Source organism: Maylandia zebra, linkage group LG16 (assembly GCF_041146795.1).
Source record: "Maylandia zebra isolate NMK-2024a linkage group LG16, Mzebra_GT3a, whole genome shotgun sequence".
NCBI classification, from domain to species: domain Eukaryota; kingdom Metazoa; phylum Chordata; class Actinopteri; order Cichliformes; family Cichlidae; genus Maylandia; species Maylandia zebra.
In genome coordinates this window covers 15,737,508-15,753,309 of record NC_135182.1, presented here as the reverse complement: position 1 = coordinate 15,753,309, position 15,802 = coordinate 15,737,508, and the positions used below count along the sequence as shown (strand labels likewise).

Here is a 15,802-nt window from a genome sequence, read left to right as displayed (position 1 = left end):
GAGAAGAAAATGTCCCGACTGCTTTGAGCTGATTGGAAGCCTGTGTATGAACCAGTGTATGCAGAAGAGCATCTCTTAAAGCACAACAGATAGAACCTTGAAGTGGACGGGCTAAAGCAACAGACAGTCACACCTGTCAGCCAAGAACAGGAAATGAGGCTACAATTCATACAGTGATGCCTCGTCCGATGAGTCTCCATTTTTTGCTGCAACATTCAGATGTAAACAACATGAAAGCATAGATCCATCTGTCTTATATCAATGGTTCATGCTGCTGAGGGTGGTGTAAATGTGTGTGGGATATTTAAAGGCCACAGCTTATCTGTGGCTTTTAAACATTTGTTTCTGACCATGTCCACCCCTTTATGACCACAGGGTATCCATCTTCTGATTTAGTATTTATTTATTTATTGTCATTGTCAAGAACAATGAAATTGCGTTTGGGGCTTCCATACAACCCAAAAAAAAGAAGAAAATAATAAATACCCCTTAAAACCCAAGTGTACATATTTAACCCAGTGTGACTCCAATGCAATAAGACAATCCTTAGCAATAATGTTCGTAGAAATTCAGACAAAGACCTGAGAAACATGACAAAATACAACAATGCAACCCATTCAATATTATTGTACTGTGAGATATGATATCAGATATGATAGTTATCTATTTAAGAAAGAGGGGGGGGGGGGGGGGCAGGAGGGGGAAGAGAATAAAGATATGATGCACCAATGCAGACCAGTTCATTGCTATTAAGAAGTTGGATATGGTTATTGTCCGTGAGAGGGGGGCAGAGAGTTCAGGAGCCTCACAGCCTGTGGATACAGGCTGTTGGACCTGTACCTTCTCCCTGAGGGCAGCAGATGGAAAAGGTGGCGCGCAGGGTGATGTTGGTCCCGCAGGATACTGTGCACCCTCCTCAGACAGCGAGTGGGGAAGATATTACTGATCTCTGGCAGACTTGTTCCAATAATTCTGCCAGCTTCTTTCACCACCCGCTGGAGTGCTTGCTGATCGGCCTTGGTGCAGCTGGGGAACCACACTAGAAATCCATACGTCAGAACGCTGCTGATGGCACAGTTGTAGAAGTTCAACATCAGAGATCTGGGAATGTGTGCGCTCCGCAGTCTCCTCAGGTAGTAGAGGCGCTGTTGGGCCTTCCGTACAACTGAGGTGATATGGTTGCCCCAGGACAGGTCCTCGGTCACAGTTACCCCCAAGAATTTAAAACTGCTCACCCTCTCCACCGCCTCACTGCCAATGAAGAGAGGCAGATGGTTGTTATGGCCCCTCTTCCGGAAATCTACAATGATCTCCTTGGTCTTTTTGGTGTTTAAGACCAAGTTATTGTCGTGGCACCATGACTCTAGTTGTTGCACCTCTGTCCTATAGTTTGTCTCATCATTGTTGGATATAAGTCCGAGCACTGTAGTGTCATCTGCAAACTTAACAATGAGATTGGACGCGCAGGAGGAAATACAGTCATGGGTGAAGAGAGTGTATAGCAGAGGGCTCAGAACACACCCCTGAGGGGCACCGGTGTTGACCACAAGGGTGGAAGAGGTGTTCTTACCCACTCTGACACTCTGTCTACGGTTAGTGAGGAAGTCCACAATCCAGTTGCACAGAGAGGAGTTAAGTCCCAGTTGGTGGAGTTTGGGACGGAGTTTGTATGGCCGGATGGTATTAAAAGCCGAGCTGTAGTCTACAAAGAGGAGCCGTGCATAGGTGTTCCTGTGTTCCAAGTGCTTCAGTAATGTGTGCAGCACTGTGGCGATCGCATCCTCGGTTGACCGGTTCTCCCTGTATGCAAACTGGTGCGAGTCCAGGGATGGTGGAAAAGCAGCTCTGATGTGTTTAATGACCAGTCTCTCCAGGCATTTGGCGGGAATGGGGGTGAGTGCCACAGGTCTGAAATCGTTCAGACATGTGACATTTGACTGTTTTGGGATGGGAACGATGGTTGCTGCTTTGAAACAGGATGGTACCAGTGAACAGGACAACGAGGTGTTATATATAGAGGTGAAGACGTCCGCCAGGTCCGCAGCACAGTCTTTTAGCACCCGGCCCAGCACTCCATCCGGCCCGGCCGCCTTCCTGGTGTTAATGCTCCGGAACACACGCCTCAGCTCATGAGTGCTCAGGACCGGAGCAGGGTCGGTTGAGGGGAGAGGGGACAGGACAGGGTCGGTGTTCTCCCTGTCAAAACGGGCATAAAAGAGATTTAGATCCTCAGCCAGAGTAGAACTGTCGGCTGAGGGTGATGGTGTTCTTCTTTTGTAGTCCGTGATAGCCCTGATGCCCTCCCAGACCTGCCTTGGGTTTGTGTTGTTCTCAAACCTGGCCTCGATACGCCTCCTGTGCTGCTGCTTGGCAGTCTTGATGCCTCTTCTCATTTTTTTTTTTTTTTTTAGTATTTATTGTGCAAAAGTGTAGGAGCTCCGGGCCGCTGCGTCTGTGCGTGCCGCCATCTTAAATCTTCTAATAACAGGCTGATTCCAACAGGATAACACACAACGTCACGTGTAAAATGATTTCGGACTGGTTTCTTAAATATGAGAATGAGTTCACTGTACTCAAATGGCCTCAACAGTCACCACACGTCAGTCCAACAGAGGAGTTTTCACGTGCAGCGGAACGAGAGATTCACATCATGGATGTGCAGCTGACAAATCTGCAGCAACTGTGTGATGCTGTCATCTCAGTATGGACCAAAATCTTTCCATCACAATGCTGAATCCACAGTCAACTCTCTAAGACACATTTCATATACTTATATAAGAAGTTTACACAAAAAACGTAATAAAAATATCTACATTGTGCTGTTTGTTGCTACATTATTAATAATGAATACAATATTACTATGAAAAAAAGTGTTTTTGAAGTAGAAAAACCTGAAAATTTGACTAGAAGCCCTGATAAGTAAAAGCAGTTTTTATGTGGAGGTTTGGGGATTTCGCACACTTTTTTGTCTGTCAAATGCAGAAACCAATAAATACTTTTTGTATACTCTGGACACTTTAATAAAATCCCTGAAAATGTGACTCAAGACAGCTGTGAGTTTATGTGCCAAATGAATTAATACTAATGCCACAGTCTTGCAATGAATCTCACAAATGTTAAAGCTGTAAATGGGGCTTTTCTTCAGTACTTGAGTGCTCAAATATGAGTCATTCCCCTATTGACACACACTCATTCAAGCACACAATCTAACATTCACACACTCACACACAGTGAATGCATCAGGAGCAACTGGGGTTTCAGTATCTTGCCCGCGGATGCTTTGGCATGCAGATTGGAGCAGCGAGGGATTAAACCACCAACCTCCCAATTAGCAGAAGACCAACTGTAAGCCAAAGCCACTGCTTGCAATGTAGAGACATGCATAACCCTATCCAGAATCCAAAAATACATCCTTGATAATGACCATAAAACTGAATAAGAATTTTTCAACAAAGCTGAAGAACTCAGACCTTTCAAACGCACGACTGAATGCAGGACAGTCACACAACATCGACTGTTACGAGATGCTCTATTTGACTGCCGTCAGTCAAGGCAGCATTGCAAAGTGAGAATGAGGTTTAAATGAACCTCCAGCACATCCAAGGCCCCATATATGGCAACCTCAGCACCCCATGAAGACCCTAAGAGAGCGATTTGTTCTTGTGCCCAGAATCTTTCAGGGGGATAAAAGCTGTTCACATTCAGATTCCAAATTCCAAATTCAATACCTGCATCATTTCTGTCTGCTTAAACGTTTGATTACGTTTTTCTGTCACAGAGGCATCCAGACACAGTGAGTATCATTCTTAACTACACCCTTTAAAATAACAGGGAGCTTAGCGCCCATTAAGTGATGTATTCACACAATCACGCTGCACACGTGGCTACTGTAAGCCCGCTGCAGCTCACGTGCTGCTGTGTGTGATGGTGACTCATTTTCCGCTGGCCTACACAACCTTTTCCTGACCTTTAGACGCGGAGGTGAGGATTACCAACCCTAAGGTGATGACTGGCAGCTCTTTATCCTTCTCTTATATTTGCTGACCGGTCCGCCACCATACTCACACACTATTATCAATATTCAAAAAGATTCAGCTCAGCATTGCATGAGCTATCTTTTGAAGGCTGAGCCTTGGTAATTCTCTTTTGTTCCCCACCAGGAAAAATGGCTTTCCCTGGAATTAAGAGATCCCAGTTGAATGTGTATCTTCGATCTATTAATAGAGAGCTATCTCCTAAAGATTTGCCAAGCATTGTGTGGCTTCATAACAGACTGAGTACATTATCGGCTATGGTTTATCATCATTAGGAGGCAGCTATACACACTGAATTTCATCAGTAGTGATTAATAAATTAAATCCAGTGGGTTGGGCGACATAATGCCGCCCTGCTGTGATGGAAAGCTCCAAATACTTTGACTCATTACCTGTGTTGCTGTTTAGATGACAGTGACTGAGTGTTGGTTGTTACCGTCTGTCAGTTCAAGTCATTTTCTAACCTCATGCGGCACAACCAGCTGTTTCCTGGCCGCTCTGAGTGTACACTCATGCAAGGCTGTGAATCCTCCCACCTAAAGCTCTACAGCCCGGCTTACAGCTACTTGGTACAGTGAGTGAATACCCCTGTATCCATGGTCAGCCTGGACTCCACCGCTACGACAAAAACAGACTCTGAGCAGTGTTTACAGCACTCCCTTTTATAGAGATGATGCATACCAGCACTAATCTGTGTACTAAATTCATCGGTGTTCATCATGTCAGTTCCACATAAACAAATTACAGAATTAAGCATCCTGTTTGTTTTGCTCTGAATGACATTTCTAAACTGCCAGATAACATCACTAGATTTTAGCAAAATATATGAATATATATCCACAAAACTAAAGCAGTATTTTACAATGTATTTTCATTTTTGAAGGCTTTCAATTTTGAGAACCTTTTGTGAGTAAACCAGTGGTTTGATAAAGTTAATAAAGTGTATACCATTAGAATAAATGAAAGTAAGTCAGCATGTTACATTTTTGTACTCAAATCTGATTTACCTCCGAATAGTAATGGACCTTGATGTAATGGATCCACTTTATATTTTTTATCAGAATTCCGTTATTTTAAAATGCTGAGAAAATGTAAAGGAGGTAGCACGGTGGCAACGTTGTTAGCACTGTTGTGCCCACTGGCTGTGGGCTTCTGCATGGAGTTTGTATGTTTTGTCCGGGTACTCCGGCTTCCTCCTACAGTCCAAAGACATGCAGTTAGTAGGATTAGGTTAAGTGGTGAATCTAGATTGCCCATAGGTGTGAGTGTGAATGGCTGTCTGTCTCTCTGTGTTAGCCCTGCATCAGCTTGGTGACCTGTCCAAGGTGCGCCCTGCCTCTCGCCCTGTGTAGCTGTGAAAGACATCCAAACAGGATGGATGGAGAAAACATACATAAAGTAAAAGGCCACTCAGAAAGCACAGCCCTCCATCCTTGCAGTGTTAAGCAAACAAATCGAAGCAGCACCAAAATGAACGGGTTCTTATTTGCTCCACCACTTAAATTAGTTTTTGTGAAATTTAACTTGTTCGTTTTTGGGAGGGGGGGGGAGGGGGGGGGGGTTACCTTTCACCTTGGCTCTGGTACAGGAAGCGGTGGTTAATTGATCAATAGGCAAGTGGAAGACAAAAGACAATCAAACTTGTGAATATTTGAAATGAGAAATCATCCATACTTTAAGTTTTTAATCTAATCTGCAAAGCAAGACACTTCTACTGCTTTGTAAGTATGGCCTAGACCAAATCACATTGTATTCTTACTTTTTCTCAAGCAACGAATCTTGCAGCTTATTCTGCATATTATCATCAACGCATCGGGCTAGCTGTTTCTGTCTCCATTCTGTGAGTCTCTGCTCTGACCCACAGAGTAAAGGAGGCTCTAAGTTCTTGAGCAAGTGATTAACTGTCTGTCATTTGTGTACAGAATCCATCTGAGTCCCGACTGTGCATTTACAAAACTTCACAGGTGTGTAGTAGGAACCAAAAGATGACTAGTGAGTGTTTACACACTGACTGACTGATGGAGAAGCAACGGAAAGAAGAAACCGGGCTTCTCAACAATAAAGTTACTGTAAAAGAGAGCAAAATGATGCGATTGACAAAAACTTAATCTGCCAAATGCAGTTGGTTGGTCCCCCCCTTTTCAGCAGGTTTTCAGTCATCTAGATCATGGTGGTCTTAAGAGCTTGAAAACAGAAGACAATCCATGAGAGGTGAAATGTCCTAAAGAAGTCCAGTTACCAGTGTTACCAGTGTTTCTGTGACAATTTTTGCCATTCATCCAGAAAATTATTGGTGAGGTTAGATACCTGTGCTGGACGAGAGGACCTGGCTCTCTCTGCTCATCCCGAAAGTGTTTGATGGGACTGAGGTCAGAGCTCTTCGTGGGCCAGTCAAGTTCTTTCACACCAGGCTCCTCCAACCATGCCTTGCTTTTTGAAGGGGATTTCCCAAACTGAGAATTGTCCGAAATGCTCTGATAAGCTGAAACATTAACATCATCCCCCCCACTGACAACTTTTGGTTCTTTATTTTGCAATATACAGTATATATATTCTGGATAGTCCTGTAAGATTAGTGATTAATTAGAAAAACAGCCCCATAGCCTTATCCCTCCTCCACAAAACCACAGTTTAGTTCATCTGGGATTCATTAAACCAAGACTGATCCACTGAACTTCTAGACAGAGGATCTGACAGTCCACAGAGCATGTTTCCACTGCTCCAGAGTCCACAGGCTGCATGCTATACATTGGTGGTGATTTAAGGCTTGAATGCACCTGAAGTTTCCAGCTCACCAAGTTTGTGGTGACGTTAATGCCAGAGGAGTGTTAGGAAGAAATTTCACAAACTGACATGTAGCGTTTGTCACTAAGTGCTCGACTATTTTGAGCTCACGAACTCACTCACTACTGCTAACCATATAAGTAATGTTAAGACTGGACACTGAGACTGGATCTATACTTTGAGCACATTAGAAATTAACCTAATCTTTGGACATGCCAGGTTGCACCCACTCTGCAAAGCCTCATACAGTTTGGCTGAGAGCCCTGTCATGATTGATATGAATATGCAAATTGGGCTCACTGTGAAAACATTTTGTTTTCAAATATTTACATGTCCCCATAGCTTTACCTGTAACCTACCTAAAGACAGATGTGTGATGCATTAATGATGACAGGAGAGAATAAACAAGTAGCTCACTGCAGTAAATCTTAGTGCTGAAACAGGATAACAGGATGCAATTCTATAAAAGCGTATATAATAAAGTCTACTGGGAGGGGGAAACTATGTTAGCAGACCCCAGCTTTACTCAGGGGTGTGTCACAGACGATGCTCTGTGTATAAACTCAGAGCACACAGAGGCAAGTGCAGACACACAACAAGAAAACACACGGGGCATACTTCCTACTGGTAGGTTTCACATCTTCTTGCAAACTATTTCTATTTTATTAAGAATATATTTCGTTTGAAAATTCTTAAAATGACGCTAATTATTTTATAAAATTGTATAAATGTAACTTTAGTCTTTGCACTGGAATTTATCTGAGTGTGCTTTTCATCTGAGGTAAACACAGTGTGCTCTGTATCCATGACTGTGGCTTGTTGACCTCAGGATTTAACCAGCTGTGTTTCTGGGCTCCAGTTCGCAGTCCAGTGGCAGCCAAAGAGACTAGCAGACTAAATCCAGTCCACTCTGAATCCATTCCAACTTTTACTGAGATTCAAATGAACAATCGTTACATAAAGGGGCCTTTTTTAAAAAATAATAATAATAATAATAATTTTGTTTTGGGTTTTTTTCTTTTTCTTCTTTTTCTTGACCCATGATGGGAACTTTAATTTAAGATGCTTATGGAGAGATCATCTGCACTCAGCCAGCCAGTAAGACAAAAGCCTCCTGGAAAGAAAAGGGAAGATGATAAGGAGGTGGAGGAGGAGGGAACTGCTATTAAAGGTATATTCAAACTGTATCTCTTATGTACAAGTCTAGTTTTTGCATGTCAGGCAAGTATAATTCGTTTTTTTTTTTAACTGAACTTTGCTAATTTGTTAGTATAACCTGTCTCTTCATGTCACGCTCTGCTCATGCAGTACTGACAGACCAGAGGGTGATGGCAAAAGAGGCTCTGAGCAGGAGGAACCTCTGGGAGCCGAGTGTTTATTACGCTCGGGGAAACGAGTCTTTTCATTTTGCCGGTCATGACATCAGCATCCGAGAGTCCATGGATACGTACGGTGCTCTGATCTGGCCTGGGGTAAGGGGCTGCCGTGGGCATTGGCTCATTTTGAAAATGTGTTGCAAATGTGACAAGAATTTTATTTTTGTAGGCAATAGCTTTGTGCCAGTTCTTGGAGAACAACCAGCAACAAGTGAACCTGATGGACAAAGCAGTACTTGAGATTGGAGCTGGGACTGGCTTAGCTTCTATTGTAGCAAGTCTGCTTGGTAAGTGCATTTTGATAATGCAGTTGTGCATGTGCTGCATGTATGAAACTTTACCTTTAATCTTTTAGATTTGATGTTGGGAACACATTCATTTAAGAATAAATGATGCATCCTAATAAACTGGCAATACACTAGTTTATATTTGTTACTTAGGACCAGTGTTGGTCAAGTTACTTAAAAAAAAGTAATCGTAACTAATTACTGATTACTTCCCCCCAAAAAGTAATCCCGTTACTTTACTGATTACTTATTTTCAAAAGTAATTATTTACAAGTTACGCGTTACTGCCCATCTCTGCTTAGGACTTAGTTAAGTGGTGATATTCTTGGCTTTAAGACAAAGAAAAATCCATAAAGGGTTAATTCCCACTCGCGCATAATGTGTGCACTGAATATTTCATATTTCTGCTTTTATGCAAAAGTTACATTTCAGCTTGGTGATGGAACTCGCGGGAAAAGTCATGACGCAACTAAAAACACTGGAATTCATTGTTAAAGCACAACGACCATCCTCCCACATAGTTCTCCTGTACTGCATACAACAGAGGGGTTGTAACTTAGATATATTATGGATACAGCGATCACTGGATTGATGCTGTTATCCATAAGCCTCTCCATTAAGCCCAGAGTGGAAACAAAGGTTTCATTTATTCCCAATAAAATAAAATGATTGAATTTAAAGTAAAAAACTTGGAAAAAATAAATAAATAAAACAAAAACGATGCAACTTCAGCTTGCTCACCAAAATTCCTTACAATTAGAGTAAATCATTTTGCTACTGGTTCAGCAGAAACTATAATTAGTGAAAAACTCAAAGCAGCCTGTAAGTTTATATTTAGTTTAGTTTTTTGTTATCCACAAGTTAAGAATTGTTGCTTTTATTTAAAAAAATATATTTACCAAATTGAGAAAATAACTTGAAGTTTTGACTGCCAGTTAGGAATAGTTTTCTTTTTTTTAGAGGGGGAAACAAGCTTCCATAACAAAATGCACAATAATTACAAAATTAAAAAAAAATAATCATTATGTTTTGATGTCTCTGTTGTTTTGCGTTTCAACCCACTTTTTGCCAGGTGCTTGGGTGACGGCAACAGATCTGCCAGACATATTATCTAACCTGACCTTCAACCTGCTGCGAAACACCAGGGGCCGCTGCCGCTACACCCCTCAAGTGGTTGCTCTCTCCTGGGGTCAGGACCTGGATCGAGACTTCCCCTATGCATCATACCACTACGACTTCGTGCTCGCAGCTGATGTGGTCTATCACCACGACTGCCTTGAAGAACTGTTGAAAACTATGCGTCACTTTTGCCCACCAGGAAGTCAAACAACGCTGCTGTGGGCCAACAAGATCCGGTTCCAGTCAGACCTGAGGTTCACAGAGTGCTTTAAGAGCCATTTTAACACCACGTTGCTGACCGAGCTGCCGCAGCAGGAGATCAGGATTTATAAAGCCATGGCAAAGGAGTGACAAGGAGGCTTTAGGAGTGGGAGCTTCCAGTGATGTCAAAGGTTATGAAATATTCCACGCCTGGTTCTGATCTGTGCTTACATTCCTGGACAGTGCTATAACCATCATTAAGCAGAAATGAAGTTCCTGACTCAAGTTTCAATAAGCTATTTTATTTGCCAGATTTGGGGTGTTTTGTCCCAAATATTTGATATTTCAACTTCAGTCCGACAGTTCTTGAAAATAAATAATTTTACCGTAAACATTCATCCTATACTCATATTTGTCTCACACTATCTAGACTACATAAACTTATCAAAGTGACTCTGCGCTGGAATAGTCATAAAACCATCGAAAGTCATCAAAACCCATGAAATAAACCCCTTAAGAAAAAGAGTTCCACAGGCACGAGACTTTGCATCTCTGATGTGTTAGCATTTAGTATGTATTAAACACTAAGAAAAAAAGACACCTTCTATTAAGTGGCATGAACCCTACAGGAGCAGATATGCAGCTCTTACATGGTCAACATGTAACTGTCACTTAGCACCAAAGATAACACATCACTAAACCCTGGCTCCAAAATGGGATTTTTTTTTAATGCATTTTAAATCTAAAAGCTTTACAATAATTCATCACATATACATATAAAGAGAAGTAAGTGAGCAGGTTGATGGTGAAAGGAGATGAGGGGCAGAAGACTGAAGGGACAATAGATGACAGATGTCAGCAATTTGGAATTTTTCAACACCTAAATCTATGATCAAGTTCATTTCAGGCTGGAAGTCCACCTCCAGTCTATTCTTGCTGTTCCCATGTCGACATAAACTTTTTCAGTGTGCGATCACAAAGTTCAGAACCGACTGGTGTCTCTCATGGTGTCTTCATGCCGCATGCTCTAAAGAAACGAAAGTCTGTGCAGTTCACGCGTGTTAGTGACTCTAAGATAAGCAACACGTCGATGACTTTGGCTGCTCTAGTATGGACTCCCTGCGGAGATCGTTGGGGATGGTGCCTTCAGGGCCCCAAACGTTGAGCTCTCCGTAAATTCCCATCTCGATCATCTCCTCTTGCCAAGGAATGGAGATGTTGCCCGTGGAGAACTCGTCAAAAAAGTTCTTATCAGGATCTTCCAATGCCACCCCCTTCACAGAGGAGAATGCCCCGACGTCATCCAGACTTTTAGCATACACTACTTTGGGGTCAGGGACAAAAGGAGGAGGTAGAATTCCTGAAATAAAGTGACAAATTTGAATTAAGCACCACATTAAATGGTTAGTGGCTTCAAACTTTTTCCTAAATCAAAAAGATCTTGAGCAAATATCGAAAGGTTACCTGCGTTCAGTTTCCTCCAGTTAATGCCGCTGAAAAATGGATGTGCTCTGATTTCGTCACAGCATCCATTCTTAAAACCCATCCTCTGATCCACCTCCTTGGCCAGCAGCCCATCACACAACGACTTTGCATGCTCACTAAAGCTGTCAGTGTAGGTCACCACCCGAGTTAGCATACGCTCTTTCATCTCCTCACGTTCCACCTGAGAAGAAGATCAACAGCTTCTAAACCTCTTCTTTCCTCTGTCTGCTTTCTTTGCACAGAAAGTACCACCTGCAGTTTAGACTCTCACCTTCTCTCCTCTGTTTCTGAACGGATTCTTAGCAGCCACGAACTCATATAAAGTCACTCCAAGAGTGAAGTAGTCAACGGAGGAGTCGTACTTTTCTCCCTTTAGCATCTCTGGTGCCATGTAACCTGCAAAAAATAAAAATAAAAACAACGACAAGATGAGCTACAATTAAAAATTAAACCTGCAAGATTACCCTTAAACGTGAACCTGCATACAGATTTCTCAGTGGGTGCAGATGAGACCCACCTGGAGTCCCAGCATAGCCTTTTGTCATGGTTTTGCCTTCTTTTAGTTGCACAGCAAGACCCAAGTCAGATATACGTACATTCCCTGTTGTGATTAAAAAAAACATATATTATTAGCTCATAATCATATTATTCTCCAAAAATGTGATTATAATGTATTACCGTCATTATCAAGCAGCACATTTTCTGGTTTGAGATCTCGGTAGATGATTCTTTTCTGGTGGAGGTGCTCCAAGCCCTGGATGATCTGGGCAATGTAAAAACAGGCTCGAGGCTCATCAAACCCTGGGTTGTTTTCATCCACCAGGTAAACATGGTACCTACAGGGAACAGATAAGCCAAGGCTAATTATTAAAGGCCTTCAATATGCACACATTTGCAGTGTTTTACATCTTAAGCATGCCCATACGCTGCTGGTTCTACGTGTGCAGACTGTAAGCATTAAAATTTGATTTTCTAGGATTAAAGGATGTTTGCTTTAAATAAGAAAAAAAAAAATCTATTGTCTTGCTTTCTAAGTAATCTGAGCTAAAAAGGCAAATACTTTATATTTTAGCTGAAATTGTGCATAATCTGACTCTGCACTTGTTACACTAAGTCTGCAGATGAACACTGACACATCTGGGTGAATGTCATTTCCAGCACATTACAGCGGACTTCAACATCTCTGTAATAACCTTTGCTTCGCTGGCAAAGGAGATACTTAAAGATTATAGAAGTTTAGGCTGCAACTAAAGCAACAACATGCTAATAAGGGTTAAGGGGTGTGTGCTACAGCCAGATGTTCATGCTTCAAAACAAAGTTACTTGAGATCTCCTCCATTCATGATGGTCATGACCAGACAAAGCTCCTCCTTTGTCTGAAAGGCGTATGCCAGCGACACAATGAAGCGACTGTGAACCTTCTCAAGAATACATTTCTCCACCAACGCCCCCTACAGGAAACAAATAGGAAAGACAACTTTGAAAAATGCTCACATGCCATCTTTTAAATTAAGAATAACAATGTGAAACTAAATGGATGTTTCGTTGCTCAGGTTGAACCAAACTGTAATGTTTGTCTCATTGTGTGTGCCATTTGGAGGAGAGGTTCAGGTATACACTTCAGAGAATGACCTCGGACAAGTCAAGGGCAAAATGCAACAGCGCCAAGGAGTTCCCTTCAGAAGAGCTTTTCCATAAAGCTCCCAGTAATCACTCTATCCCTGTCTCAGTATTTAATACTGCAGGCTAAAGCCAAATGAGACAGAGGCAGGGACAAAGATGATTAGCACCATTGCAGCCCTGCTCAGTGGAAGGCACTTACTCCAAAGTATAAATCCAAAGGATGCCACTCATTACACAGTGATAAAATAAATAACTGATACGGTCAAAACTAATTCTACTTTTAGGTTGTTATAAAATTTCTCCCTTAGAGCTTCCAATTTCCACATCTCATTACATGGAGAGAAAGCCATTTCATTTTTAAATATATTTATTACCATCCAGCTGAAACAGATATTATAAATCTGCAAAAGCTCATTAGGGTCTGAAGTATGTTTTGTTCGTTTTACCTTGTTTACTAGTAGTTTGCAGTAACTTTTACTTCAGATAATACAAAAAAGAATGAACAGATGAATTATGCATGATTATGTCAGTGTGTTGTGTTAGTCGTGGCAGTTACTCGGGTAGTAGTTCAAATATCCCCAGATAGGAGCTGCATTATGAAAGCCATGTTATTATATAAATGTATGAATAATTATAATCCTGTTAGAGGAAATACTCTGCCTGATGAGATCTTCTACGTTGTTGATAAATGTTTTCTCACAAAGTATTTCGATGCTGTGATTTTGCCCCCATTTAAAATGGTTTTCTTCCACCACTGGGGGAGGCAAAAAGCCAAAGGCATGTTCAGTAAATGAGCATCGAGCAAATGACATTAATTCTCTCACCTCGTAGCCTTTCCTCTTCTTCAGCCTCTTCTTGTTGAGTTTCTTACAGGCGTACAGTTTTCCCGTGGCTTTCATCTGACAGGCAGACACCTCTCCAAACCCACCTTTCCCCAGCACACGGAAATCGAGGAACCAGTCTTCATCCATGGGCTGCATCTCCAGCCATTTCCACTGCAGGAACCTCTTCAGGTACATGCTCTCCAGGAAGAAAGTGTAGGGGGCCTCGCGCAGATAGTCCAAAGTCTTGGCCAGCGCTGCAGAGAACAAATCATCACCTACAGCCTCGAGGGATTCTTTCACCTTCGTTATGATGTCCTCACTGAGGAACGGGCAGAAGTGTTTGGCAGAGGGGTCCATGTAACGCTGAACTAACTTCGAAGCTTTTTTTGCCCTTTCAGAGTCCTCTGCCAGGTCATAGTCCTCGATGTCTTTCCACAAGCGACATGCCCCGTGATACTCTTTGTTTGCGTCCAAGAATTCCCTAAAGAGACGTTTGCCAATTGGCTGTTCAACACAGACTGAGTCAAAGGATAAATCTAGGGTGTCCTTCAGACCCTCGCACACAGTGATGTGGGGCAATTTGAGGCGAGAGTGGTACTTTTTATCCCGAGCTGCTGCTGGATTAGAGCCATCGATGCTTCCACGAGCATTGATGTAAGCAGAATTTGCTACCACGGTTGTGAGTCCTCCGATATCCATGTTGAGGGTAAGTGACTGTTAAGCAATGCAAAAAGAAGACATCGCAAAGAGAGAAAGGCGGTGAACGGTAAATGCTGCCAACTAACGCGCAGGGGTGAGGAAGAAAAAGAGGACAGGCTGAAGCAAGACTGAGAGAACAGGAGACAGATCACAGCAGAGTGGCAGAGGGAGCATGAGAGACAAACGGGAACTGGAGACTGAACTAGATCCCAGCACACTTTGAGCACTGTACCACCCTCTCTCTCACACACTCACACTCACACACACACACACACACACACACACACCTGAGTCAACACCTTTCAGTAATCCATTAACACCCCAATGCCCCAGACAAAGTGTGCGAGCACATGCTGGAACAGAACAACACAAGCAGCATATATGCAGGATATCACCAGTCAACTGGCAAACCAGTTAGCAGTTCATACAGCCTATAAGCACCACTCTGCTTCACATTAAAGCTTCAGTTTGAATGAGGAATAATATTTGAGATAACCCAAAAGGCCTACCAAATGCTGAAATGCACTGGGATGTTTTTAACAGCCAATAGGGTTTGGCAGCATAGGGAAAAATATTAAAAGTTTCAAAATATTGCATTTAAAATGGAAAATATGGCTAAATACTAAATGTAAGGCCAAGAGAAGTCTTTGAGATCACTCCATTAGCCACGAGTCAGCAAAGAAACACTGTTTAAAGCAGGCCCTACATAAGGATGATCCTCAGAAGTGTCTTATTTAACTTTGAATGGCGATATATCTAGTTCAGGTTGCAAGAACAGTGTGTTCAGTCCCCCAGGTTCCATTATGGACGGAAGGAATTTGCTTTTTCTTGTTGTCGGCAATTTATGAGATCCTACCCAGAATGTACCTGTCTAATCCTGTCATTTTGTCATAAATCAAGCAGGTAAAGGCAACACGTTCAAGTATAGCACTTCTGGAAGCTGCTGCTGGAAACGGCAGCTTTCAAATTCTATATGTTCAAATGAGCCCTCAATGCAAATTAAACAGGCCACTCTTTGACAGCAAAAAAACAAAAACAAAACAACAACAACAACACAAAACGCACTAGTGAAAATGCTTAGTAAACAGAATAAAAATAGAGCGGGATGATCACAGGATCCTTTCCATGGTAAAGACAAACACCACCTATCCTGTCAAAGGAATGGTCCCTGTCTACCATAAAGAGCCCATGAAAGAACATACAGACTTGACCAAAACCATCTACAACAACAACATCAAAGTAGCGCCTAATCTGGCTCACAATCCATTATGAATATGATCATGAGAACAGGTTAAAGACCCACTGGGTGACAGCTGTGCACAAGTAAAAACTAACTAGCACTGTAGGAGAAGTAGTGATTCTTGTGAACT

At 42.2% G+C, this 15,802-nt stretch overlaps 2 protein-coding genes across 2 annotated transcripts; one reads left to right on the top strand and one right to left on the bottom strand.

Moving 5' to 3' along the window:
* The first annotated feature begins 7,344 nt into the window (after positions 1-7,344).
* Positions 7,345-10,199, top strand: mettl21cb (methyltransferase 21C, AARS1 lysine b). The gene is made up of 5 exons (XM_004551282.4): positions 7,345-7,445; positions 7,881-7,989; positions 8,127-8,290; positions 8,364-8,481; positions 9,554-10,199. Exons 2-5 carry the CDS (start codon positions 7,881-7,883, stop codon positions 9,949-9,951), a joined length of 789 nt encoding a protein of 262 aa, XP_004551339.1. The 5' UTR covers positions 7,345-7,445; the 3' UTR covers positions 9,952-10,199.
* A 145-nt stretch (positions 10,200-10,344) lies between these two features.
* On the bottom strand, positions 10,345-14,653 carry LOC101487838 (rhodopsin kinase GRK1). Its single transcript, XM_004551283.6, has 7 exons — positions 13,734-14,653; positions 12,610-12,737; positions 11,965-12,122; positions 11,804-11,887; positions 11,558-11,682; positions 11,266-11,467; positions 10,345-11,161 (listed from the first exon to the last, which is right to left on the bottom strand). The coding sequence occupies exons 1-7, from the start codon at positions 14,430-14,432 to the stop codon at positions 10,872-10,874; spliced, it is 1,686 nt and encodes a 561-aa protein (XP_004551340.2). The 5' UTR covers positions 14,433-14,653; the 3' UTR covers positions 10,345-10,871.
* Between the last annotated feature and the right edge of the window lie 1,149 nt (positions 14,654-15,802).